General features: G+C 40.9%; 2 protein-coding genes and 1 long non-coding RNA gene across 5 annotated transcripts; 1 reads left to right on the top strand and 2 right to left on the bottom strand.

The window, feature by feature from the left end:
- The first annotated feature begins 5,582 nt into the window (after positions 1-5,582).
- On the top strand, positions 5,583-7,736 carry LOC112164414 (receptor-like protein 2). Its single transcript, XM_024300608.1, has one exon. The coding sequence runs from the start codon at positions 5,583-5,585 to the stop codon at positions 7,734-7,736; it is 2,154 nt and encodes a 717-aa protein (XP_024156376.1).
- A 287-nt stretch (positions 7,737-8,023) lies between these two features.
- Positions 8,024-15,418, bottom strand: LOC112164413. Its single transcript, XM_024300607.2, has 4 exons — positions 14,970-15,418; positions 12,758-13,991; positions 9,500-12,709; positions 8,024-8,169 (listed from the first exon to the last, which is right to left on the bottom strand). The coding sequence occupies exons 1-3, from the start codon at positions 15,416-15,418 to the stop codon at positions 10,076-10,078; spliced, it is 4,317 nt and encodes a 1,438-aa protein (XP_024156375.1). The 3' UTR covers positions 8,024-8,169; positions 9,500-10,075.
- A 1,548-nt stretch (positions 15,419-16,966) lies between these two features.
- Positions 16,967-19,911, bottom strand: LOC112165347. 3 transcript variants are annotated; one of them, XR_005810858.1, is made up of 7 exons: positions 19,897-19,911; positions 19,404-19,659; positions 19,058-19,179; positions 18,898-18,961; positions 18,645-18,800; positions 17,611-17,730; positions 16,967-17,224 (listed from the first exon to the last, which is right to left on the bottom strand). It is a non-coding gene; the product is annotated as an uncharacterized LOC112165347 (long non-coding RNA). The 3 variants fall into 3 exon arrangements; XR_005810859.1 differs by lacking the exon at positions 19,897-19,911 and having other exon boundaries at positions 16,968-17,224; positions 17,611-17,747; positions 19,404-19,840; XR_005810857.1 differs by lacking the exon at positions 19,897-19,911 and having other exon boundaries at positions 16,968-17,224; positions 19,404-19,838.
- Between the last annotated feature and the right edge of the window lie 5,373 nt (positions 19,912-25,284).

Below are 25,284 nucleotides of genomic sequence, written 5' to 3'. Positions count from 1 at the left end.
TAAAATTGTTCCATCTTGTAAAACACCCTATGTTATATCAAGACACTCAAAGTCTTAATCACGTCAATGTTGGCGTTCAGAACATTGCAGAACACTGCCACACATAGAAAAATTGAAAAATACCAATCCTCTGATACCCCCTAGTGTGCGCTAGGCAAATATTCAAAAGCCTCTATTCGTTGCACTTGACCATTTGGGACTGATATTCTCTTGTAATCTCTCAGAGACACACTAACCTGAGGATTGATAGTTCTGCCCCCCAAGCCTGCACATGTCATCTTCAGAGTGTTTCTCGTAGGCATTCTATCAAACACCTTGTGTGCATATTTCAGATTCTCGGACTTGTGATGAAAGCTCAAGAGAATAGCCCACAGAAGATCAATTTATCATCGTAGAAGACAACCAACGACTATTGCCTTGAAATTGAACTTGATCTTCGCAGCAGCAGTAGAAGATTAACTTGATAGGATGTGTCATCTCCTGCAATTTGATTTAACGTCGAAAGACTTCGTCTTGTCTCCGCCTCGACGTCGGCCACTAGGGTTGGCCTATTGTCCATTGCAGACCACTCAATAGCCCTCAGATCGACTTTGCCTCTGTTGTAGCATATCTTGTTGGCAAAATTCTGGCGCAATGCTTCGCCGGATCTTATCTCGCTGATGAGACTTAGGCCCACTGCACTCAGCGAGTGCCGCTTCCTCGACCTTGGCGAAGGGAATTTAGCAATTAGCTTCGCGTAGTCATCTCTCGCTAGAAAAGCGTTTGCAAAAATTTCCTCGCCAACATTCACTTAATATTTGGCCTCCTTCGCGACCCCCCTTCCGCGGCCATTACCTTCTCGGCCCTTAGGAGTTTCGCGGGTGTATGGCCTCACAGCTATTTGCGTCCCCCGTGGCGCTGGAACTTGAAACTCTTTTTGTATTTTTTTTTCAAACTAATTAAAAGAAAGATGTAAACTGAAAATTGACAGAAAATTAAATGCAAAGAAAGAACGAAGCTAGCGGCGATTCATTTGACTAACCTCTAGAAGGCCACGGGAGAGGCCACCTATGCTTCACTCCAAGCTCTGATGCATCAAAATTTATATCATGAAAACCCCTCTTGTGAGAGCTTGCAGGAAAGCAACAAAGATACTTCGCGTTAAAAACTTGGAAGAAATTTGGCTCGTGGGAGGAGTATTGCCCCCAAGTATCTTTGTTGGTTGACGAAGCATGATCTTCAATTGCAATTTTGGAGATGACGGTATCCCAAGATTGGCTTTGTCGCCAACTACCATGTCATAGAACATGGTGTCTTCAGAATAAGCCACGAATTGGCTTTTATATTTGACCACTTGTTGGTTTGAATTCTCATGATCAAGAGCTTCAAAGAACTTGAACTCCTGCATATGAATTTTGGAACCAATAATTAAATTATAATTATCATCATATTCATCATAGATCGGCTCCATGTTGAGATCATATTTAGAATCACCAAAGACAGGTGAATTGATCTCTTCTGCAAAGATAGGCATATCTAATAATTGTTTGCCTCTATTTTCTTTCCAGGCATCATATTGAGATGCCTCTATGGGCTGTATAGTATCATCATGGATAAATTTCTTTTGAAAGAAATTTGAATAATTGTAAACAAGAGTTAACTTATATTGATGATACTCAAATTTGCAGTCACGAAGTACAAATTGGCCACTAGAATAATTGTTCTGGCCATTCTTGTAACGTGGGCTGCAGATGTATCCTCCACCTATATCAAAGCCACCACTTGGCCTTGAAGCGTATATGAAGATCTTCAAGTTGAATTGATTAATAAAGCCACAAATTGGCTTTCCAAGACCACAACTTAATTGATAATTAAGTTGGCCATGATTGTGGCCACCTTCACCATGACATCCAGTAGCATGGCCAAAGCGTAATTGATGATAGTAAGGTGGGCCATGCCTCAATTGATAATTAAGTGGATCATGCTTTTGACCCCTTGCATAGCCATGACGTTCAGTAGCATGATCATAATTAAATAGATAATTATGCATCTGCTTCTGGTTATTAGGGGGATGAACCGGGGCACTATCATGCCCCTCAGGCATCTGATCAGTAGCCATGTATTTGGCCTAATCAGTGGAGAAATTAGATATTTGTTTAGAGACAATTATATTATCAGAAGAAGAATCTCGTGGATCATCTTCTCCATGCATAGCCTCTATGTAAGGCTGTGACTCATCAGTGAGGCATTTAGGTTTATTGCCACCTATAGGCAATTCAACCTCAGACACAACTTCCTCGTGTGCAGATTCTTGACTTTCCAATTAGCCTTGCTATGAACCGACTTGAGTGGCCAAGTTGGAACCTTCTTTGCGCAAGGTCGCGCACTCTGATGAGGTCTGCTTGTTTTGGTTCGGGATGGCCTCCATGGCTTGCTTTTGTCGCAAACTCTGCTCATCAGCGATATCTCTAGCATGTGCCCTTACTGCATTCTCTGACTGTGCAATTTGTAGCCTGGTATCCTCAGCACGCTGGGCAATGCGCTCGTCCAGTTCCCGTATGAGCTGGTTTGTCCTTGCGATTTCCTTGTCGAAGTCAGCAGCTACCTTTTTACGATGTCTCTCGTTATTCTCCATGATGATCGCGAGCTTTTCCTCGAAAGTCGCTCCCTCTGGAATAGGCTTCGGAACGAAGGCCTCTCTTGTCATAGTGTCGCCAATGGTGGCAACATTGGCCATCTTTTCAATTTAGGAGTTCCTTCGGTAAAGATATTCCCCTGGCATCCCAATGATGGTGAATACAAAAGACTCTAGTGTGGTCCTACCAGGTGTGCCAAAATGTTTGGCTCCAAAACTAGTTGGCGTACAAACTGTCTCTTTTGAGCGTGTGCGCAGATGTGCTAGCACCATAGGGTGCAGTTGTCGGGAATCCCTTGACCTGACTTCTTGAATCAAGCGCTGTGGACGAGGAGAGCACCAACCTCGTCACAAGGCTTTTTTCTCTGCCTTCTCGAAAAAGACTTCTTGCCTTATGGGTAAGGGCTTTGATTGTGATCTCTTCGCGTCACCGAATCGATACTCAACGTTGTAGGTTGAGCAGAGCAATCACTGGGAAGTTCTGAGAAAGCACAGGTTTTGCTAAAGCGTGACTTTAGCTTTACTGGGTTGCGAGGGCGTTACCCTTGCTTCGCTGCTGGTATCGGTGGCAGTGATACTGGCAGTCGGCTCCTGGGGACACTAGGACTGGAAGTACGGTCGCCGGGTTTCAACTAGGTTGAAGGTTTGCTCCTGGGAGGCCTGATAATCTATGCCATTAGTTGAGTTGAGAGTTGTTGTTGTGTCTTCTATATCGTCTTTAGCCTCTATATATAGGATGCCCGTAGATTCTCCTTCCTAATAGGAATAAAATACTATATTTTAGGCCACAGTTATTGGCCTTGAATCAAATCAAAACTCTAAATAGTTTTGATAGCTATCATAGGCAATAAGAGATTAACTCTGTCGTAGCTAGAATGTAGGCAAGGTTAATTGCCTTTTGAAGTCTTTGACGTAATCTTCTTGAATGCAGTAGGATATGCACATATATTAATTGCGAATATATCGTAGCGAGGACTCTGTAGCTTGCGGCATGCAATCATGAATGGTACTGAAAGAATAAGGGATGACACAATTAAGGATAGTTATCCTTCCATCCGCTCCACGTCCACTACACATTAATTGCATGGATAGCTTTGATTCCTTTTATATATATATATATATATATATATTGATAGCGAAGGCTGATGGCCTTCCTTAATTGTCTTTCCATGCTGAGCTACCATATATGCATTACATATATGTTCCTTCATTATTGCAATTTAAGGATGATTGATTACTTCCATACGCTGCACGTGCATGCCATCTTAATTGCATGGGATACTTGGTCAACTTGATATTCGCGAGCAAACCAACATGATCGCGCTCGCGTGCTTGATTATATATCTTCGCGAGGACTCATATGCACGTAACTTTAATTGCATGTATATATACATCCCTTTGATTCCTTAATCAATAAGAGCCCCTGCTTTTACGTCCACAACCTTCCCTCCTGCTCAATCTTAGTAAGCAAACCAGCTATCCTTAATTATCAAATATTTGATAATTAATAGTAGATCAAGGAATATTCAGATTTGCTTCAAGATTGCTTGGCTTCCAAGTAGGCTTTATTTAGCCTCTAAGCAATATTTTCCGAACTTGTCAGAAATAAATAGCTTGGGCCACCGATATTGGCCCGGTTTTTCCGAGTCCCCTTCGTCGGGAAAAAATGTTAATTTTGGTTCAAACAGTTCTTTCTTCTTTTTTTATTTTATTTTATTTTTTTAAGCCCAATTTTATTTCAAAGGCCTCACATTTTAGTTCTTTATTTATCTAATTATTTACTTATTTTTCAGTAGTTATGAATACATATATTTTGGTCAAAATAACGGATAACCTTTACTTGAGGAGATTGAGACCAAAGTATATATGTTTATTGATTTTTATAACATGCATTTAAGGGACAAAAGACATAAACCCGTAGCCGTAGCATCGCGCGCGGGCTTCATGTCTAGTGATTTCACTATTCATCTAAACTTCCTATAGACGGCAGAAGATGGGGCCGATTACTTTTTTGGTCTTTTGGAAATGGAGCTGATAACGTTCCTCCTGAATTGAACCCACACATACTGAACAATTAGATCATGGAAAAAGGATTAGAGCAACCATTGCAAGCCATAGGTCAAGTGCCAAGATTAAAATTGCCTCCCAAAATTAAAATTCCCGATAATTGCCCTTTTCGTACTCTAAATTGGGAATCCATTGATCATGTTTTTCTCCACTGTCCCTATTCGTCTGAACTCTGAAAATCATTATCCTGTTTTATTCCTAATATTCCTTCTATCAGATGCTATCTTTCCTTGGCTTCTTTCTAACTGATCAATCATATTCATAGAGTGCCTTGGAGAATCTTCACTCTTTTGGAAGATATTAGCTAGTCATCTTTCCGCTTATTTTGTCAATCCTTCCCTCACATTGACTCAACAGTAGCAGGCAATTTCTTGGAAAGAGCCCCAACGTAAAACTCAATGAATCAGACCTTGTTCCATACGCATCCCTGTCACGGAAACCCAAAGAAATAGCTTCTTGGCTTGAATCCCCGACACATCGGAAACAGAGTCGAAACTCAGCTTTCCTTGAATGTTCTTGTTCACTAGATGTAGTACACCAACTAATCAAAGTGAACATAATTCAACTGATCAAGGCACAATTCGTTTTTTTCTTAAAAAAAATTCTTCTTTATTTTTTTATTATTTTTATTTTTTTCAATATTAAGGCTATGTACTCTCTAAGTTAACAGTGACCAGTAGATAATTATATGAGCAAAGGAAGACAAGCTGAAAATGATGGCCTCTATCTTTCTTAGCCGTTCGGACTGGGTTATGGACTTGCTGATCCTTCTGGGAACCTATGCATGTGGTCATCAATTAAAGTGGCAATGCTGATCGACCTCATTTTAGTTCAATATAAATACATGAGTGAAATCTAATCTAAACAACAAACAGACTTGCTAGTGCAGCTTTATCACCAAATGGCTAATGCATTCCTTTTCTTGTTGCTCTTGATATTCTATTCCAATATCACATTTGAAAACATTCATGCTTGCAACCAAAGCGAACGCAGCTCTCTGCTGTCCTTCGCTCTTACTTTGTCTTCTCCTCAGTTGAATTGGACTTCCGCTGATTGCTGCAATTGGGAGGGCGTCACATGTAATCAGGGTGGTTGGATCACCCATTTGCAGTTACCTTCCAAAGGACTTAAACTCAAAGAAGGTACTTTTCTATCATCGTCACTCGGAAATCTCAGACATCTCACCCACTTGAATCTCTCCTACAATTCATTCTTTGGTTCTCTAGATCAAACTGAATTCTTCTTGTCCTTGAATGATCTCGAAATCCTAGATTTGAGCTTTAACCTTCTTTTTGGAGTGTTACCATCTTCTCTACCATCCAGTCATATTCGGATGGTGGATCTTTCCAGCAATCGTTTACATGGTGCAGTTCCATATTCTTTTTTCCAACAAGCTTGGAATTTGACTAGTTTCAATGTCAGTAACAACACCTTTTCAGGTCCTATCCCATCCTCTATTTGTCGTTCTTTTTCTTCCTCGTTACGACACCTTGATTTTTCATTCAATAATTTCACTGGTAGTATATCTTCTGGATTAGGGAAGTGTTCCAAACTGCAGGTCTTCCGTGCTGGTCACAATTACCTCTCAGGATCGCTTCCAGAAGATATGTTTAATTCTACCACTCTTGAAGAGATTTCACTACCTCTGAATTCATTGAATGGAGCAATGAGCGATGGAATTGCCAACCTCACCAACCTCACAACCCTTGACCTCTCCTATAACCAATTGAGTGGTGTGCTCCCTCTCCATCTTGAGAAGCTCTCAAAGTTGAAATACATACTCCTTGATTTCAACTATCTGGAAGGTTCATTGCCCCTATCTTTGATGAATTGCACAAACCTCGTTGAACTACGTATGGGAAACAACAACTTGGGAGGTGATATCTCCATGCTTAATTTTTCCAAACTTAGCCAACTTAGTAAACTTGACTTGCGGAAAAATAACTTCTTTGGTATCTTGCCGAGAAGCATCTACTCGTGCAAGTTCTTGAAAGCAATTCGATTGAACTATAATAATCTAGAGGTTCAAATACACCCTGAAATTCTTTCCTTGAAATACTTGTCCTTCCTCTCACTTGGTTGTAACAAACGTCTGACCGATGTGACAGGGTCCATAAAGATACTAATGGGTTGCAAACGCCTTGCATACCTATCATTAGCATCTAGTTTTTTAGGTGAGGAAATGCCGAACGGTGTTGAAATGGCCGATTTTCATGGATTTCGGTATCTTCAGATTTTAGATTTGAATTCATGTAACCTTAGTGGTATAATTCCTTCATGGCTATCGAAGCTGAAGAAGTTACAGATCTTGGATCTGGAACACAACAGAATCACTGGCACAATTCCAAGTTGGCTGGGGACTCTTCCAAGGCTGAATTCTTTAATGATGCAATTCAACCTACTTTCTGGAGAAATTCCAAAGGAATTGTGCACACTACCTATGTTAGTATCTGGACAAACTGCAGCTCAAGTAGGTCGTATTTATCTTGAACTACCTATTTACTACAGTCCTAGTGGTCATGCAAAACTTTTACAGTACAATTATATATTTTATACCCCATTTATACACCTAGGACACAATTGCCTTAGTGGGAATATACCTATTGAGATTGGCCAATTGCAGCTTCTCCACCAGCTGGATCTTAGTGCTAACAACTTCTCCGGCAACATTCCAGACCAGATATCTAACCTAAAGTACATGGAGATACTGGATCTCTCCATGAACCATTTGTCTGGAAAAATCCCGGCATCATTCAGAGGTCTTAATTTCTTATCAAGGTTCAATGTCTCGTACAATAATCTCCGAGGACCAATTCCATCAAGCACTCAGCTCCAAAGTTTCAATGCTTCTGCATTTGAGGGGAATCGGAAACTTTGTGGTGCCCCACTTCCAAATAAGTGTCAGAGAACAACTGGTGCTGATGCACCTGATATGAGCCCCCAAGATGCAGACACTAAGGAGCATCAAATTCCATGGTTTTATGTTTCTGTTGCACTTGGGTTCATTACAGGATTTTGGGGGGTCTGTGGTCCCTTGGTGCTTATGAGAAAGTGAAGGTATGCATATTACCATTTCCCTGACTATGTACAAGACAGCTTCCATGTGATGATAGCAAACTGTATGGCAAGCATGAGGAGAAAGTTTGTTTAGAAGTTAGATAGTAGACATAGTACTCTGCTACTCTTATTGTAATAATCATAATAAAACATTCCCACAAATTTTCATTAACAAGCACGAAATTTTCACATATATTTACTTATAATTCATAAGGTGTAGATCAGTGCCTGTAGTTGGCACAGAGGAAATAACAATACATTATTTCTTTTTGTGGCAACTAACAAGAAATTCATATGCACATATATTTGCTTCTGTACGCCACTTGTGTGGAGAGAACTTGAGAGCAACGAGCATAAAATTCTTGCAACAGATAGAAACATATGCACACATTATTCTTCTTCCAATGCCAACTCCATTTAGTTCTTTCCGCCTGCATCACCATTAAGGAAACTACATTAGTCCACCAAAGATTAGCATAATTCATTCAAGCCTAATCACACAAAGGAAGATGATAGGAGCCAAAAAAAAAAAGCACTTCTAACTTTTAAATGGGAACATATTCTCCAGTGTAAATTTGGGTTAAAGAATTTTCTTCAAACAGAAAACACTCGGCTAAGAAGCTGGGTGTTCATGCAAGAGCCTTCTACTCACAGCAAACAGCAACACGATAAAGAAGGTTTAGAGCTTAAAAATTGCAAAGTTGGTTTTGGTTTCACTTCAAAGGCATTCCGATCTACATATGAATATGAACCCTTGAAGAATTTGCTGATTATGCATGCTGCCAAAGTTTATAAACTCATAATTGTCTGCTCAGTGTTTAACAAAGGATCAATGACAAAATAACAATTTCAAGAACTGTTGGCATCATTATTTTTTGTCTTTTGGAGGGTAAAAATGGGGCTGATAACCATCCTCCTAACCCTGAACCCACCCATATGAGCATTGGCCTCAAGAATTAGATCATAGATGGAGTGAAAGTGTGATACCAAGTGAAATAGGATTTGACTATTCAAGCAACCATTTCAATACATAGGTCAAGTGCCTTTCTATGGCCTTCATAAAAAAATGCACACAGACATACATGATGCAAGTACGAAACCTGAGATTCCAAACCTTCAGACATGCATGGCTGGAGTAAAACACTACAAACTTCTCACAGACATTATCTTTATCAAAGCAAACAAGTTTTTGATTGGAAAGGAAAATGGAAAAACTTCTTTTCATCATAACCTCAGAAATATGGAAAGGAAAGACATAACATAGGTTCAACAAGATGATTTTAGCAAATAATTCATCAGAATTCTCCTATTAAAAATTTAAAATGACTACAAGAATCTCTTGGTCCTGCAATTGTTGCTCTAAATAACCTAAAAAAAAATTCGAAAACATTATCTTCCTTTTCCTTTGTTTTGATACTTTGATTTGGTTATCAACACAAATGGCATAAACATTTCAGACAAGTTCAAGCACTCAGAAGACCAAAATTTTTCAAACTTTCAAAGTTCCTAACTAACAGAATATGGACATAATTAAAACCTAAGCTCATTCTTCATGTACAATAACAACTTTTGTACAAAAAGAAACTCAGTCTTTAACTTGAAGTAGAAGTAAATGTTGGCTGTGGTTTCTTTGCTTATTTTGCCCAACCCTTCAAAGTAAAATTAGAAATCTTAGAAACACAAAATCCAGTCTTTCCCATATAATTCACACTCAAACAGCAAAGACATTATTTTTCTTTCGAAGTAAAAATCCAAATTTACCTCACATTGACTCCACACTAGGTCCTCCTTGACAAGCCTTAATTGCTCTTACATACAGGAATGTCCTCGAACTGTTTAGCAGGCAATTTCTCGGACAGAGCCCCAACGTAAAACTCAACTAAATCAGACCCTTGTTCCATATGCATCCCCGTCACGGAAACCCAAATAAATAGCTTCTTGGCTTGAATCCCCGACACATCGGAAACAGAGCCGAAACTCAGCTTCCCTTTGATGTTCTTGTTGTAGTACACCAACTGATCAAAGTGAACATAACATGGGTTTTCGAGATGGATCTCAAAGGTTCCATCGTCAGATAGAGTGTAGGATCTTACGTTGTCGGGTAACAGACCCCTTGGGAGGCCGTACTTGGGGAGGAGGTCATGGACGTCTGTGATTGATTGGAGCGAGGTGGATGGACGGTTGGGGTTTGGGTTTGAGGTCTCTGAGGGATTGAGATAATTGGCTTTCTGAGAAGAGGGTTAGGAGTAGAAGGTAGAGAGAGATTTGGGCGATGGATGAGCTATAGGAGAAGAAGAGAGGGGGGAATTTTTTTTTTTTGAGACAAAAGGAATTATATTAATGAATACGATTCAAATCGTACATGAGGGCATTCAGTAATAAGTCTGGAGCATTGACAAACCATTCATGATTGACATTAGACTCAAATCCGTAACTTGCTAACCTATGAGCTACTGTATTGGCCTGCCTAGAGACAAACCTGATACTAGTATCTGCACTAGCAGCTATTAATCCTTGCACTTCGACCACCAAGGCCCTGAGTGGAGATAAATCCTCAAGTTCACTGTGAATAGCCACCACTGCGACCTGACAATCGCTTTCAATGACAGCGTTAGTAACTTCCAGAATTTGCAATAGCTGTAAACCATGCTTCAGGGCCAGCAGCTCAGAATGTAAAGAAGAGCTTACAAACTCCACCTTATGTGCAAAAGCAGCAAGGAAGTGCCCTTGCGTGTTATGAACAACTCCACCTGTACCCCCATATGGAACATTCGGTAAGAAGGCCCCGTCTACATTCAGTTTCACGGTATCGCCGACAGGAGGATCCCATTGCTTCTTTATCTTCTGTCGACTACGAACTGGGCTAGCTACCAAATTAGCTTGCAGGTACTCATCATACCAGGCTAAAGCTGATGCCACTACACCTGAGCTAGACTGGGACTGATTCCTCCAAAGAATGGCATTGCGGTTTCTCCACAGACTCCATAAAAGAATGAGCAGCTTATCAAAAAGAGATGAAGATAACGAGATTGCTCTCTCCAACAACCAATCTTTCCAGGATAAGCTAGAGGGAGAATTAGAGAAGGGAGGGGCTTGCCATATCTCCCTAGCAATGGAGCATTCGCGAAACAGATGGTCAATAGACTCGGCAGCATGATTGCATACCACACATTGGATCTCACCTATATACCCCTTCCTTGTCAAAGCCATCCTAGTGGGAAGAAGATTGTGTGCTGCACGCCAGCCAAATATAGCCACCTTTTTTGGAACATTGGCCTTCCACAATGACTGCCAAAGTTGAATATAGGGATCTCCACTTGAAGGTGCAGCAAATACATGTCCAATGGAAAACTCTCGGGCTATCATATAAGCAGACTTTACCGAGAACCATCCCCTTTTATCATACTTCCAAGCAACCTTGTCGGAGCCGAACCTCCTGCTGAGGGGAATGGAGAGTACATGTATGGTGGTCTCAACGTCAAAACATGCATAAACTGCCGCTTGGTCCCATGACCCAGTACTAACCTCAATCAAATCCGAAACAAATTCAAAAATAGTGTCTGGTGGTCGAACTATGGAGTGAGCAGCCACATTAGGGATCCATTCATCTTCCCAAATATTAACTGAAAGACCATTACCAATGCGCCAAAATAAGCCAGATTGAAGTATTGGTCTGGCTTCCATTATACTACGCCAAGAATAGGACGGTCGATCTCCCAAACTAGCTGTGAGAAAGGAACCAGTAGGATAGTAAAGAGCCTTGAATACCTGAGCCACAAGGGAGCTAGGGTTGGACAGAAGCCTCCACCCTTGTTTTGATAACATGGCAAGATTATGAGCATAAAGGTGTTTAAAACCTAAGCCCCCACGTTTCTTTGGTATACACATGCGTTCCCACGACCTCCAGTGAATCTTGCGTTTGTCATCAGTGCCTCCCCAAAAAAACTGAGCACATAGTTGCTGTAGATCATCACAGAGGGATTTGGGGAGTAAATAACAATTCATAACATAATTTGGAAGAGCCTGAGCCACAACTTTAAGAAGAATTTCCTTCCCCCCTGCACTAAGAATCTTGGATCTCCAACTGATCAACTTCTTAGTAAGCCTTTCCTTCAAGTAAGCAAATATAGATGTTTTATCATGCCCCACGTGAATAGATAGGCCTAGGTACAGACCGTGTTCCTTAACACATTTAACTCCGAGAATAGATGCCAGATGATTTCGGGGACGGAAACCCACATTACCACTAAAAACCACGCTAGATTTCTCCAGGTTTATCTTCTGACCTGAAGCCCGAGCGTAGATTGAGACAATATTCTTAAAGGCTTGACATTCTCGAAAAGAAGCTTCCCCAAACAGAAAACAGTCATCAGTAAAAAGTAGATGATGAATGGTTGGGGCTGAAGGTGACATTTTAAGACCCCGAATTGCCCCAGTCTGCACAGCTGAAGAAATCAAAGCAGAAAGACCATCTGCACAGAGAATAAACAGATATGGGGAAAGAGGATCCCCTTGTCTAATGCCCCTTGTTGGTAAAATAAATCCAGTAGGGTTACCATTAATGAGAATAGAGTAACTTACTGACTTGATAGAAGCCATAATCACATCCACCCAAGCTCGGCAGAAACCGAGTTTCGCTAAGATAGCCTCCAGATAACACCACTCTAGCCTGTCATCGGCTTTTGAGATATCCAACTTCAAAGAAAAGAAACCCTCCGTCTGACAGCGAAGCTTTTTCATAAAATGAGCTACCTCCCTGGCAACTAACGTATTATCCGAGATGAGTCGACCAGGGACAAAAGCACTTTGGAGTGGAGAAATAATACTCAGGAGAAGCTTTTTCAACCTGTTAGCAAGCACTTTGGAAGCTATTTTGTAGACCACATTACAGAGAGCGATTGGACGCAAATCTGACGCAAACTTCGGCTCTTTGATCTTCGGAAGTAAAACAAGATGGGTGAAATTAGATTCCTGAGAAATCACTCCAGTATTAAGCACTTCTCAGACTGCTTTGCAGACGTCGAACTCCACCACGTCCCAAAAACGCTGAAAAAAACAGGGAGACATGCCATCCGGTCCCGGAGATTTTGATGGATGCATCTGGAACAAGGCTCGCTTTATCTCATCATCCGAGTAAGGAGCCATGAGTTCTGCATTCATGCTCTCTGTGACTCGAGGTTGAAAGCTATCCAATATCAAACCCGTAGCCACCTGATCAGACTGCTCAGCCTGGAAAATGTTCTCATAATAACTAAGAAGGGTATTTTCCACATCACTAGGATCACAGGTCCATTGGCCATCCTTGGTCATTATACCTTTGACTCTATTTTTGCTTCTTCGATTCGATGCTCGTCGATGAAAAAAACTAGTATTCCGATCACCCTCCTGAAGCCACTGAACTTTGGAGCGTTGTCTCCAATATGTTTCGTTGCTCGAAAGTAATTCATTAAGTCTAAACTGGAGGTTCCTAATCTCATCAAAGTGGGAATTTTGGTGATCTGTTTGCATAAGCACCTCCAACTTGCTTTGAACTAGCCTCATCTCAACCTGTCGTTGTTGGAAAGTCCCTTCATGCCAGTTGAGGAACAAGGTCCCCGTTTGTTTGATCTTACGACCTACTTGGGCCATCGTCTCACCCGTTGTAGGCAACATCCAACCTGTCTTGACAACGTTCCCACAATCTGCATGACTCAGCCACATTTCCTCAAACCGAAAGAGTTGAGGAGGGCGACCCACTGGAGGCCGTTCAGGATTAACCTCAATGAGTAAAGGGTAGTGATTCGACCGACTGAGAGGCAGAGTGATCACAAGGGAGAAAGGGTACAGTTCTCTCCACTGGAAATTCTGACATGCCCTGTCTAGGCGTTCTTTGGTGAATCGATTGGCCCATGTAAATCGAGAACCCATAAATCCCATATCCATTAAACCACTATCCACCAGAGCTTGACGGAATCGGTTCATTTGGTGGACACTCCATGCAGGGCCACCTGACTTGTCTTCCAGGCACAAGATTTCATTGAAGTCCCCCGCAATTAACCAGGGAAGGTGAACCTGTGCTGCTAGGGTTCTAAGTAGATTCCAGGTAGTTCTCCGATTTGCCGTTGTTGCCACTCCATATATGCCAGTGAAACGAAACACACCTTCTGAACCAACCTCTCCTACTTCTGCATCGATGTGGTTGTTCGAGTAATTCCGGAGACGTACAGGGATTTCATTCCTCCAGAAGAGACCCAGGCCCCGACAATAATCATCCCTTGGTGAACAGAGTACACCATTGAAACCTATACGGCTACGAATATCATTGAGGAGACATGGTGTAGCTAGGGTTTCAGACAAAAAAACAAGACTGGGGTTTCACTGGCGTACAATATTGACTAGGGCATCTTGGGTCTTGATATTGTTAAGACCCCGGCAGTTCCAAGTTAGAATTTTGAAACTCTGCATGGAGGACTCAATGCGGTAGAGGTTGGAGAAAACTAGGGTTTTGCTCGAGTCAAGAGGGAGGCTCTCTCTAGGTTTAGTCTGTTTGGATCTAAGAGAGGTGGGAATTGACTTTGGGAAGAACAGTGGAATAGAAGCGAAGTAATTTAGATGAGTAGGGAAGGGTAAAGATGGGAAGAAAATTATTTCATTGTTGGTAGGTACTCCTTGTTGGAGGGAAATTTCCAATAGAGAGCATATATGATGTAATAAAAGATTTTTTTTTTCAGTCAATTATATTTCACTAAAATTAAAATTTGGTTCTGTCTTGGTCATCCAATATCCAAATGATACATAGAAAGAGATCTGAATAATTTGCATTGAGGCAATTTGAAAGTTTGAAGTCTAGCTAAATAAGACCCCATCTAAATTCAAATTTTTTTGAACGCAAATAGGTCAGCCCTTTCATTAGATTCAGCAAGCAGTACAAAAACGAAACACCCCTATGGGGTCAACAGAAAGCAATCGTTCCTTAGAACCACCAAAACCCTATTCTAACAAATAGCATCCTAGATAGTCCCTAGTACACCCACCTTTTAGGAAATCCACGCACCATTATTCTAACAAAAACCAGAAACCTCGAAGCAGACATAAAAAGGGTAACAACTAAGGCACTGGTTTTTGCGACCCAAACAAAATTTAAAAAGTACTATATGCCAGGGAGACCGAAACAATCCAGCCCCGTGGCAAAAAGATAAGCCGTCCCACTTGAAACACTAGACCGGTGAGCCCAAAACTGAAGCCCACCGACCAGATCAAGGCCCAATAAGCCCCTCCACTCCAGATGCAGGCCCAATGAGTAGGGTAAACCAAATCCGTAACCCATTGAGCCCACATGTGTCTTTTCAACCCAAATCCATCAGCCGCACCGCCGCCGACATTCGCCGTCAGAGCCGCCGCTCCAACATCTTCGTCCTTCCCACAAAGGCTACCGAATACAGCCGTGTCCACAGTAATTCCTCGGCCTGAACCCGATCCCGATCTAGCACAGCCTCCGGGACGACGCACAACCCCTTCAGAGACTGCTCGATCCCAGCAATCCATCACTTCCAGAGAGCCCCCTCTCGGATCTGAAACCAGATAGCCTTGACCACAACCATCAACGAAACCCCATCCGACCTCGCCCAGAGAGAAAAGCCCAGCACCGCTTAACACCAGCAAAATGAAATCTTGAGTTTTCGCAGCCAAACTGACTGCCATCATGGGACATCGTCGAAGCCAATCGCCGACGTTGCCAAATAGGGGAGAAGAAAGACGAGCGCCGCCACCCTTCCAACTCCAAATTACCGAGCCACCAAGTGGCCGGACAACCTCTCTTTCGAGAGTCAAGACATTTGCAGAGCCACCGCCGCCCAGTAAGGCATGTTGCGGTCTTAGGGTTTTTCTCTCGAGAGAAAGAGAGAGCATGGTTTTTTGTCTATTTTCTATTCTTTCTTCCCATCTAAATTCAAATTGAATTTAAGTCTAGCTAAACTCTTGTTACTTTATTTTTATTTTTAAGTGGTTGGCTATTGATTTAGCTGATTTCTTTGATATTTATAATTTATTAGTTTAGTTCAGATGATAAGATCATATAAATAAAATATCTCAAATATGTACAATCCCTTAAATAAAAAAATAAATCTTGAGTAAAAGAACGTAAAAGAGATATGTTTTTAGAATATGATTGTCTTTTACATGTCTACAATATGTACGTATCACTTTTTGTGAGGGTCACATTGACATTGTCGATCTTGCTTCCACATGGTTACAAAACTTGGCTATAGATTCCATGACAATATATGGGCCAAATATCTTCCATAATTTGTCTATATGAAAATGATACCGATATGTCTTGATGCCGTTTGGACTGGGTTATGGACTTGCCGATCCTTCTGGGAACTTATGCATGCGGCCAGTGGAACTAGGCGATCATGGCACAGTTCGTTCTTATAATAATTATACCTTTTCTTTTTTTTTTCAATTTTAAGGCTATGTACCCTGACCAGTAGATAGTTATATGAGCAAAGGAAGACAAGCTACCATATGAAATTAAAACAAAACTTAGATATAGATTCCACTAGATATACGTATCGCGCAGGTTTGCATTTTTTTTTTCTTCCTCAATTTCTTGTATGTATAACTATCAGAACCATAAACTAAGAAACGTTTATTGGTGAATGTCATAACTCTACATATTACAAAAGTTGGTATTTAAGTAGATTTGTATATTTACATATTGCACATATGGAATTTTGGGATAGAAGCTTTGCCATCAACAGTTACGTGTGTATGAATGCTGCAGAAGAATCTCCCATGACTACAGTATTTCCTCATCAACATTCTGAACACAGTTGTGATCAATACACCAATCAAAAGCCATCCCACACGTTTTATTAACAGAATCAAAACAGAAAGTATAATATCAGAATCCTCCCCTGCTTCTGCATTATAAACTGCAAGTTTCATGAGAATGTGTCTTACCTAAATCATCATGTCTCCTGCCGTTCAAGGTTCACTACATAATCTTTGATTAAGATTTTCACAGCTCAATTTTGCTTCCGGCTATGCTTCAGGTAGGTGTCTCTTTTCAATACCAATGAGCATATAAGCCAGGTCAACTCCTAGAATGAAAAACCAGCTTAATTGCTGAAGTTGTAACAAAGAATTTGGACAGCAGGTCAACACAACAATTACCTCAATGCCTGCATTGTAACAAAAAAAATTTCAGCCACCAAGACCCGAGACCAACTCCATAAGTCATAACTGATAAGAAAAGAAGAATACACCTTTTGAAAAGTCCACAGCAGGATCAAAGATTGAGCCAATAATAAGTGGGTATTGTTTATCTTGTACGTCATCCCTAATTTTCATGTTATTCATCTCACTGGGCAACCGTATTTCCACTGCCGTCTCCTAATCCAGATGAAGGAGCCACACTTACAGAGGCCATGAGCACTATCAAGAACTGAGATAATTGTCTTCTAGATTCCCTCTCACCTCAATCAAAATAAATCAATAGCATCCCTACAGAAAACATATAAACATATTAGCATTAATGTTAAACGATACAAATTATGTTAAACCATTGATTACAGTGAACTCTTTAGATGCTTCACATTTCACAATTCAAATGTATGATCAATTTTATTGAATTTAGGTTTGGGATTGAAAAACCCTGGAGCAATTCCAGCGTTCCAGGGTTCTCTGAGTACGTCCTAGAACACACAAATAATATCGCACATAATTTCAATCTAATGAGCAAGGAACCATTACATCTGTACAAATTCTATCCCTATGATGGAGTTAAATTCCAAGGTTTTTGCATTCGATATAACAGAAGAATCTAGAAAAGTAAAATAGTCATAAATTTTCTAAGCATTTTCGATAAGCTGTGGTATAGTCTGGCTTACTTGGACATCCATCTCTGGAAAAGCTTATTTCTTTGGTTGTTCACTGATGTCCACATGTCGTCGTCCTACTTATTCTCAGCTTCCTCGATTAAAATCCTCCACTGCATTCTTTTCTGCCATCTTAATTAAGCAGAGGTCTTATATATTACAAGTTCAGCAGTAGGAAAAAAGCCAAATGTTATTTTCACAGCTAGGTTAAAACCCAATAAATAAAGATTTAATGTTACATTAAAAGATAAACAGACTTCATGTTTAACCCCAATCTGTGGAAAAAAAAAAATGATGTCAATAAGACCACTGTGCAACACAGCAATATTGAAGCACATTAGAGAAGAATCGATCACATTTGACATTGTGAGTATTTTGAGAAATGAAAGAAGAACGCATCACATTTGACACTGTATTTTGGCTAAATGCAACACAGCAATATTGTATAGTTGTATAGATCCTCGTCAACTTAAATTTTTTGAGTTTAGATAAGTTGCTGACTAAAATCAATACTGTGTAAGCTTGCTGGTATTTTGATATTGCCGTGAATTTGGTAAGGACAATGGGTTCCATTTGTCAGATCCCATCTGCAGAAGCAAAATAAGTTGCTGACTAAATATTGTTTAAGCTTGCTGGTTTGTGCTGGTTTTGGGTGAAATATAAACATTAAAATCAAAGAAATAAGCAGATTAGATCAGATTTCATATAATGCAACACATCAATATTGAAGCACATTAGTGAAGAATCCATCACATTTGACATTGTGAGTATCTCGGTTAGTTAGTTTACAGAATGGTCAAGATTGTGACAAATGAAAGAAGGGTCCATTTCGAGAAAGAGAACAATACTTGGTTTGCAGGAAGACAATTAAACTTAATAAACAGGATCTTAATCCTAACAAAAATGATCAAATAACAGACAATTGAGATAACCATATCATTTTTTTTTTGTCAGACAAATCATTTAATTGTGGGTGCTTTCATAATGAGCATGCCTATCATCAAAGATGTAAACCTTAGTGTGCAGATATGAGAGAGGAAGCATACTTGAATATGGTGTCAATGTGGGTCACATCATTGTTCCCTCATCCTTCAGAAAAAGTTTAGCTCTGTATATCCATGTGAATATGGCTGAAGCTCCTCTACTTCAATCATACTTGTGCTTCCATTTTTGGTCTATTGACCCATCTCCCATAGTTGGCGCTACATTGTTCAGATGAACACCAAAATTAAGCATGAACATTCAACTCATTAGATTGAGATTTCTAAGTAACAAAATAAGAGAACAAATCAAAGTTACCAATAGAAAGCGGATTTCCCCGTAAATTTTTTATGTCGTCGGCAGCTGAATTTCCATTTTCATCCTACAGTTTGATCAGATTGGAATCAAAAGTTCCACAATTTTAGGTTTATTGAAGAAATTCGATGATGTCATGATGCTATAAAGAAAAAGAAAATACCTGATCTTTGAGCTTCCTGTACTCCATGTTCACACTCACTCATCTTTTTCTCGTAAAATCTTGGGTCTTTTCAGACCTTGCCTTAAATTAAGATATTATTGTATAGGAAGTAAACCCAGAAACTGGGAAGCCGAAGAACATTCGAGGAAAGTGAGATTAGATTCCAGAATAATAGATCAACCAAAAAATTCATCAAATTTCATAGATAAAAAAGATTTCAGCAGAAAAAGAGGAGCATAGTTTATGCCAAATGCAGAAATTGAAGAAGCAGGAAGTGAATTACTTTACTGATAGAGAACGCAAACAATACTTCAAAAGTGTGCAGAGCAAGAATTCAAAGGATTACCTTTCTTGGTAAGCAGTGTCTCCAAATTGAGGTTTGGTTACCAATGTAGGCAAGTCCTACTTCAGTTAAATGAAATGGTTATCATCTGCACTATTTTGCAATTCTTTTTTTTCTGAACCAATTTTGTTTTACTTAAACTACAGATTGACAGTAGCTACTACTTATATGTTGTTCACATACAAATACACCAGCCTAACAGCAGTTTCAGATAGCAACACTGTAGCCTGAAGGCATTTGCTCTCTCAGCTATGGTGGCCTGTTTCAACACACAAAATCAACAGCGTCAGCTACTATATTCTATGACAAATAAAGATTAAACCTTTTGTGGACAATAAATACAGATTCCCAGAAGGCCAAAATGGGTTGGAGTGGGGGTGAATTATACAATTAATCCATATCGTGAATCGAACTTTCCCACATGTATAAAACTATCAAAATTATAACCATAAATCTAATGTTATATACAATGGTAGCAAGTCAAAGACATACTCACCTTGATAGATTGAACAGCCCGAACATAATCTTTCAGGGGTTGACATCGAAGGCTGGAGAAAGATTTGAGAGGTTTTGCTGTTGAATGATGCAGGAGAAACTCAAACTAAGAGAAGAGGAAGCGGTGGGTTCCAAGTCTTGGTGCAAACTTGGTGTTGCTGTACAGGTGAAACGGAACATCTTCCAAAACAAACCCAACCCTCGATTGTTTCTTCGCTCTCAGAGTTGCTGTGTGTCTATCTCGATCACCGTCTCTCTCTCTCTCTCTCTCTCTCTATCACTGTCTCTCGAAGCCTCCAGCGTCTTATCGCAAAATCGTAGTTGAGGCAAATAGTAAGGGCAAAACAGTCGCTCCATTTCTGACCAAGATGAACACTGACATACTATTGATTCATAAACAATATACAGTGCCAACCCAGCTATAATAATAATTGACAAAGTATCTTCTTAGAGGTAGATTCCATGACAAAATATATTCAATGTTTAGGTATAATGTATTTGAGAGAGATTGATGAGAGAGATGTGTTCTTATTATTGAGAATAGGAGCCCTATATATAGGGATTACAAAGTGCTAGTTCTAATGTTACAAGGAATACCAATCCGTGTAGGATTGAGAAATCTAGAACCTTCTCTCCTATTGCTACTCCTAGTTTGATAAGGCACACTAAATCGATATTCCTTCAACACTCCCCCTTGTGCCGCTTCAAACTTGGTGGTGACGCTTCATCCGTTGCCTCGTTAAAAACCTTGCCAGGTAACAAAAACCCTGTGGGATAAAAATAACCCTGGTCGAAGGACAAAAAGAGCACAACACGTCATTCACTCTTCGAGATCGAACATGTAGACATCATAACTCCCCCTGATGTCGATATCTCCCCCTGATTGCTATAATCGTGGGAGTTCGGATAACTTTCTCAATCCGATGCTCTTCACATGTTTCTCGAAGGTGGATTTAGGTAACGACTTAGTGAATAAGTCCGCTACATTATCCTCTGATCGGATTTGATTCACTTCAATCTTTAGAAGTGATTGTTGTTGCTGATTATAAAAGAACTTAGGCGATATATGCTTGGTGTTGTCGCCCTTGATGAAACCTAACTTCATTTGTTCAATACAAGCTGCATTATCCTCATAAATGCATGTAGGTTCATTTGTGGTAGACTTCAAACCACAACTTCCTTGAATGTGTCGAATTACGGACCTTAGCCATACACATTCACGTACAGCTTCATGTAGAGCAATAATCTCTGCATGATTTGAGGAAGTAGCAACAAGGGTCTGTTTTGTAGACCTCCAAGATATCGCAGTGCTTCCCATGGTAAAGACATAACCAGTTTGGGAGCGACCTTTGTGAGGGTCAGAGAGGTACCCTGCATCAGCAAAACCCATCAAGACATCATTGTCGTTTTGATGGAGGGAGATAGGAGAATGCCGGCCACCATGAGCGGTGGCGGCGCCGGCGGCGGCAACATGGCCGGCGGCCATTCCATAGACGGGGGCGTTTTGCCTCTTGGGGTCCAATCCCAATTTTCCGTCATTCCTTTTCTCTCTGTAGGGATAGAATAGGCCCATATCAATCGTACCTCTTAGGTATCGAAAGATTGTCTTTATACCAATCCAATGGCGGCGTGTTGGCGCAGAGCTATGTCGAGCTAACAAGTTCACTGCGAATGAGATATCCGGTCTTGTGCATTGAGCTAAGTACAATAATGCGCCTATTGCACTCAAATAGGGCACCTCGGCCTCTAATGGTTCTTCGTCCTCATCCCTTGGACGAAACGGATCTTTTCCGGGCTCAAGACTACGGCCGATCATGGGAGTACTCGTAGGCTTTGCTTTATCTTCATTAAAGCGCCTTAGGATTTTCTGAGTATATGCAGACTGATGGATCAAGATTCCATCACTACGGTGCTCGAGTTCTAAACCGAGACAAAACCGTGTTTTCCCAAGATCTTTCATCTCAAATTCGGATTTCAAGTATTTAGCAGTTTCCTTCAACTCATCTAGAGTTCCAATTAGGTTCATGTCATCGACATAAACTGCTACGATTGCAAATCCGGAACTTGTTCTTTTAATGAACACGCATGGGCATATTTCATTGTTAATATATCCCTTCCCAATCAAGTAGTCACTTAGACGGTTATACCACATCCGTCCGGATTGTTTAAATCCATATAGTGAGCGTTTTAACCTTATTGAAAACGCGCTCCGTGGTTTAGAGCCACTTGATTTGGGTAATTGAAGTCCATCTGGAACCTTCATATATATCTCTGAATCTAGATCCCCATAGAGATATGCTGTAACCACATCCATAAGCTGCATGTCAAGTTTTTCGGAAACTACCAAACTGACGAGGTAGCGGAACGTTATAACGTCCATTACGGGAGAATATGTCTCCTCGTAGTCAATTCCAGGGCGTTGTGAGAAACCTTGCGCCACAAGGCGGGCTTTGTATCTAACAACCTCATTTTTCTCATTACGCTTTCTAACAAAGACCCATTTATGGCCAACAGGCTTTACACTTGGGGGTGTCTGCGTTACAGGCCCAAATACCTGTCTCTTTGTTAGTGAATCCAATTCAACCTGGATTGCATCTTTCCATTTAGGCCAATCCGCTCTTTGTTGACATTCTTCAACAGAGCGAGGTTCGATATCATCATATTCTATGATTCCTTTTGCAATATGATATGCAAATGCATCATCAATCGCCATAGAATTTCTATCCATCATCTCATGTACACTAGTGTAATTTATGGAGATCTCTCTATTCTCTGGAGTTGGTTCTGACATTGGAGCGTCCCCCAATGATGTCTCTTGGACATAACCATAATCCGGAATATTCTCATGAGATGGATTATTTACATCGATGATTAATGGATTATTTTGTGCCGAACTCGCTTTCTTTCTTGGGCGAGAATCCATCGAACCTATGGGCCTCCCGCGCTTCTTGGCGGGAGCCGTGGGCCTAGCCACAACGTCACCATCATTGAGAGATGGGACGTTGGCGCCATGCTCATGCATTCTTGAGTTGGCGTCATGTCCTCTACTTTTAGGGACATCAATCCTTGCAGGCACGTTTGCAGCAGGTATGTGTGATTTCGTCACTTTAGCGATATCAGAAAACGCATCAGGCATCGAATCTGCTACGTTCTGAAGATCGAAAATTCTCCGCACTTCAATTTCTGACTGTGCGGTTCGGGGATCAAGATGAGACAGAGTGGGGACAGACCACGACAATTCCTGTCGTTCCTGTTGAACATTGATGTTCTTATCTCCCCCTAACGACGGGAAGACTGTCTCATCGAAGTGACAATCCGCAAATCTAGCGGTAAAGAGATCGCCTGTCAAGGGTTCTATGTAGCGGATAATCGTTGGAGAATCATATCCAACATAAAGGCCTAATCGTCTTGAGGACCCATTTTGGTGCGCTGTGGCGGCGCAATAGGCACATAGACTGCACACCCAAATATGCGTAAGTGTGAGACATCAGGCTCATACCCAGTAACCATCTGGGACGCAGAGAAGGGTTGAGTGGCAGTGGGCCTCAAACGAATAAGCACAGCTGCATGCAATATTGCATAGCCCCAAGCAGAAATAGGGAGATTGGTGCGCATCACCAATGCTCGAGCAACCATTTGTAGTCGTTTAATGGTGGCTTCTGCGAGACCATTTTGGGTATGAACATGAGGAACAGGATGTTCAACATCAATCCCAATGGACATGCAATAATCATCAAAAGTCTTTGATGTAAACTCCCCAGCATTGTCTAATCTTATAGACTTAATGGGATGATCAGGGTGGTGAGCCCGTAACTTAATTATTTGTGCTAGGAGTTTAGCAAATGCAGCGTTCCTTGTGGACAATAGCATGACATGTGACCAGCGTGTCGATGCATCAACCAACACCATAAAATATCTAAATGGTCCGCATGGTGGTTGAATAGGTCCACAAATATCACCTTGGATTCTTTGCAAGAATGGTATATTTTCTTTGGTGTCCTTTGCATAGGATGGTCTCGATCCTAACTTTGCTAAAGAGCAGGCTTTGCAGAACGAATGATGGGCTTTGGAAACAACCAATGAGGATTTTGGTTGAGCCATGAAGTCACAATGGACTTTAGAAGTCGAAATTTGAGTCAGAGGAGCAGAGGTGGCGTCAAAGCCACCCTTGAGCCGCAGGGGGATGGCGGCGCCGGCTAGTGGTGGCCGGACTTGAAGGGGGAAGGCACCGTGAGGCGCAGGTGCTCCTCCTTGATCCAAATTTCGAGTTTTACTTCCTTTCGTTCTGAAAAAGGGATGTCCGGGTGAAGTCTTTAATATACGGATCATCATGTCACGACCTGGGTGTCCCAAACGGTCGTGCCAAAGCCTATACGTGTCGGAATCCCATAAATCATCTCTCATGACATGGTTGGATTCAATGACTCGAATAGTGGTTGCATACAACCCACTAGAGCGACACATAAGTTTCTCTAATACTCGTTTATGTCCGTAGTCATTAGAGGTGATGCAAAGGAACTCTTGTCCATTCTCACAATGTGTTTCCACATGAAAACCATTGGCTCTTATATCTTTGAAATAATAAAGTTCGAAAAACATGTCTACGACATGAGATAAAATAAATCGATACTTTATTAATAATATCCAATGATGACACCAAAGTTTCGTGACCATAATCTAATCCAATATAAAAATCAAATTGATTTAAGGCATAATTGCCATGACATAATTCTTGGAAAAATAAAAGACTATAAATAAAAATCTGCGGTATTTTGTCTTCATCGCCAGATTTAAAGTCTTTGTGAACTCGAAGTCTTGATCACCATGATGCGACTACCTTCGTAGGTACATTGCAAATTCAGGTCCATTGATCAGACGTTCCATATCAGAAATAGACACTATAAAGAGGATTCTCCCTTGATTGAGGCGCATTGGCGCAATATGCATAGTCCCTAGGACTGGTGGCGTTGGAAAGTGGTGCCCATGGCCAACGTTGGTTCCATGGTTTCCAACCCTATTTCCCTCAAAATCACGCCTCCTACGGTCGTGGGATTGTCGCCTTGAGCGATTACCTTCTTGAGCATTTCGATCGTATGGATCATGACGTCGATGGCGACTTTCTCTAGCCATAGGACGATGCTCTTGATAGCTATCTTGAAGCCTATCAAATCTTCTTTTCACAAGTTCATTGCCATGTCTTTCAGTAGTGACCATAGCTTCAATAAGCTGTTGAAAACTTGTGATTCGCCTTGCATTTACATGAGTCCGGAATAAGTCAGAGGACCTCATAGCATAGACGGGGAAGGTATTGAGGGTTTTCTCAATCAATTGGTCTTCTGTGATTGTTTTTCCACAGAGACACATCATTGCTTTGATGCTGAGAGCTTCC

The sequence above is a fragment of the Rosa chinensis genome, chromosome 5 (genome assembly GCF_002994745.2).
Source record: "Rosa chinensis cultivar Old Blush chromosome 5, RchiOBHm-V2, whole genome shotgun sequence".
Classification (NCBI taxonomy): Eukaryota; Viridiplantae; Streptophyta; class Magnoliopsida; order Rosales; family Rosaceae; genus Rosa; species Rosa chinensis.
Note: the sequence above shows the minus strand (reverse complement) of the source record. Positions and strands in the feature narration are given on the sequence as shown.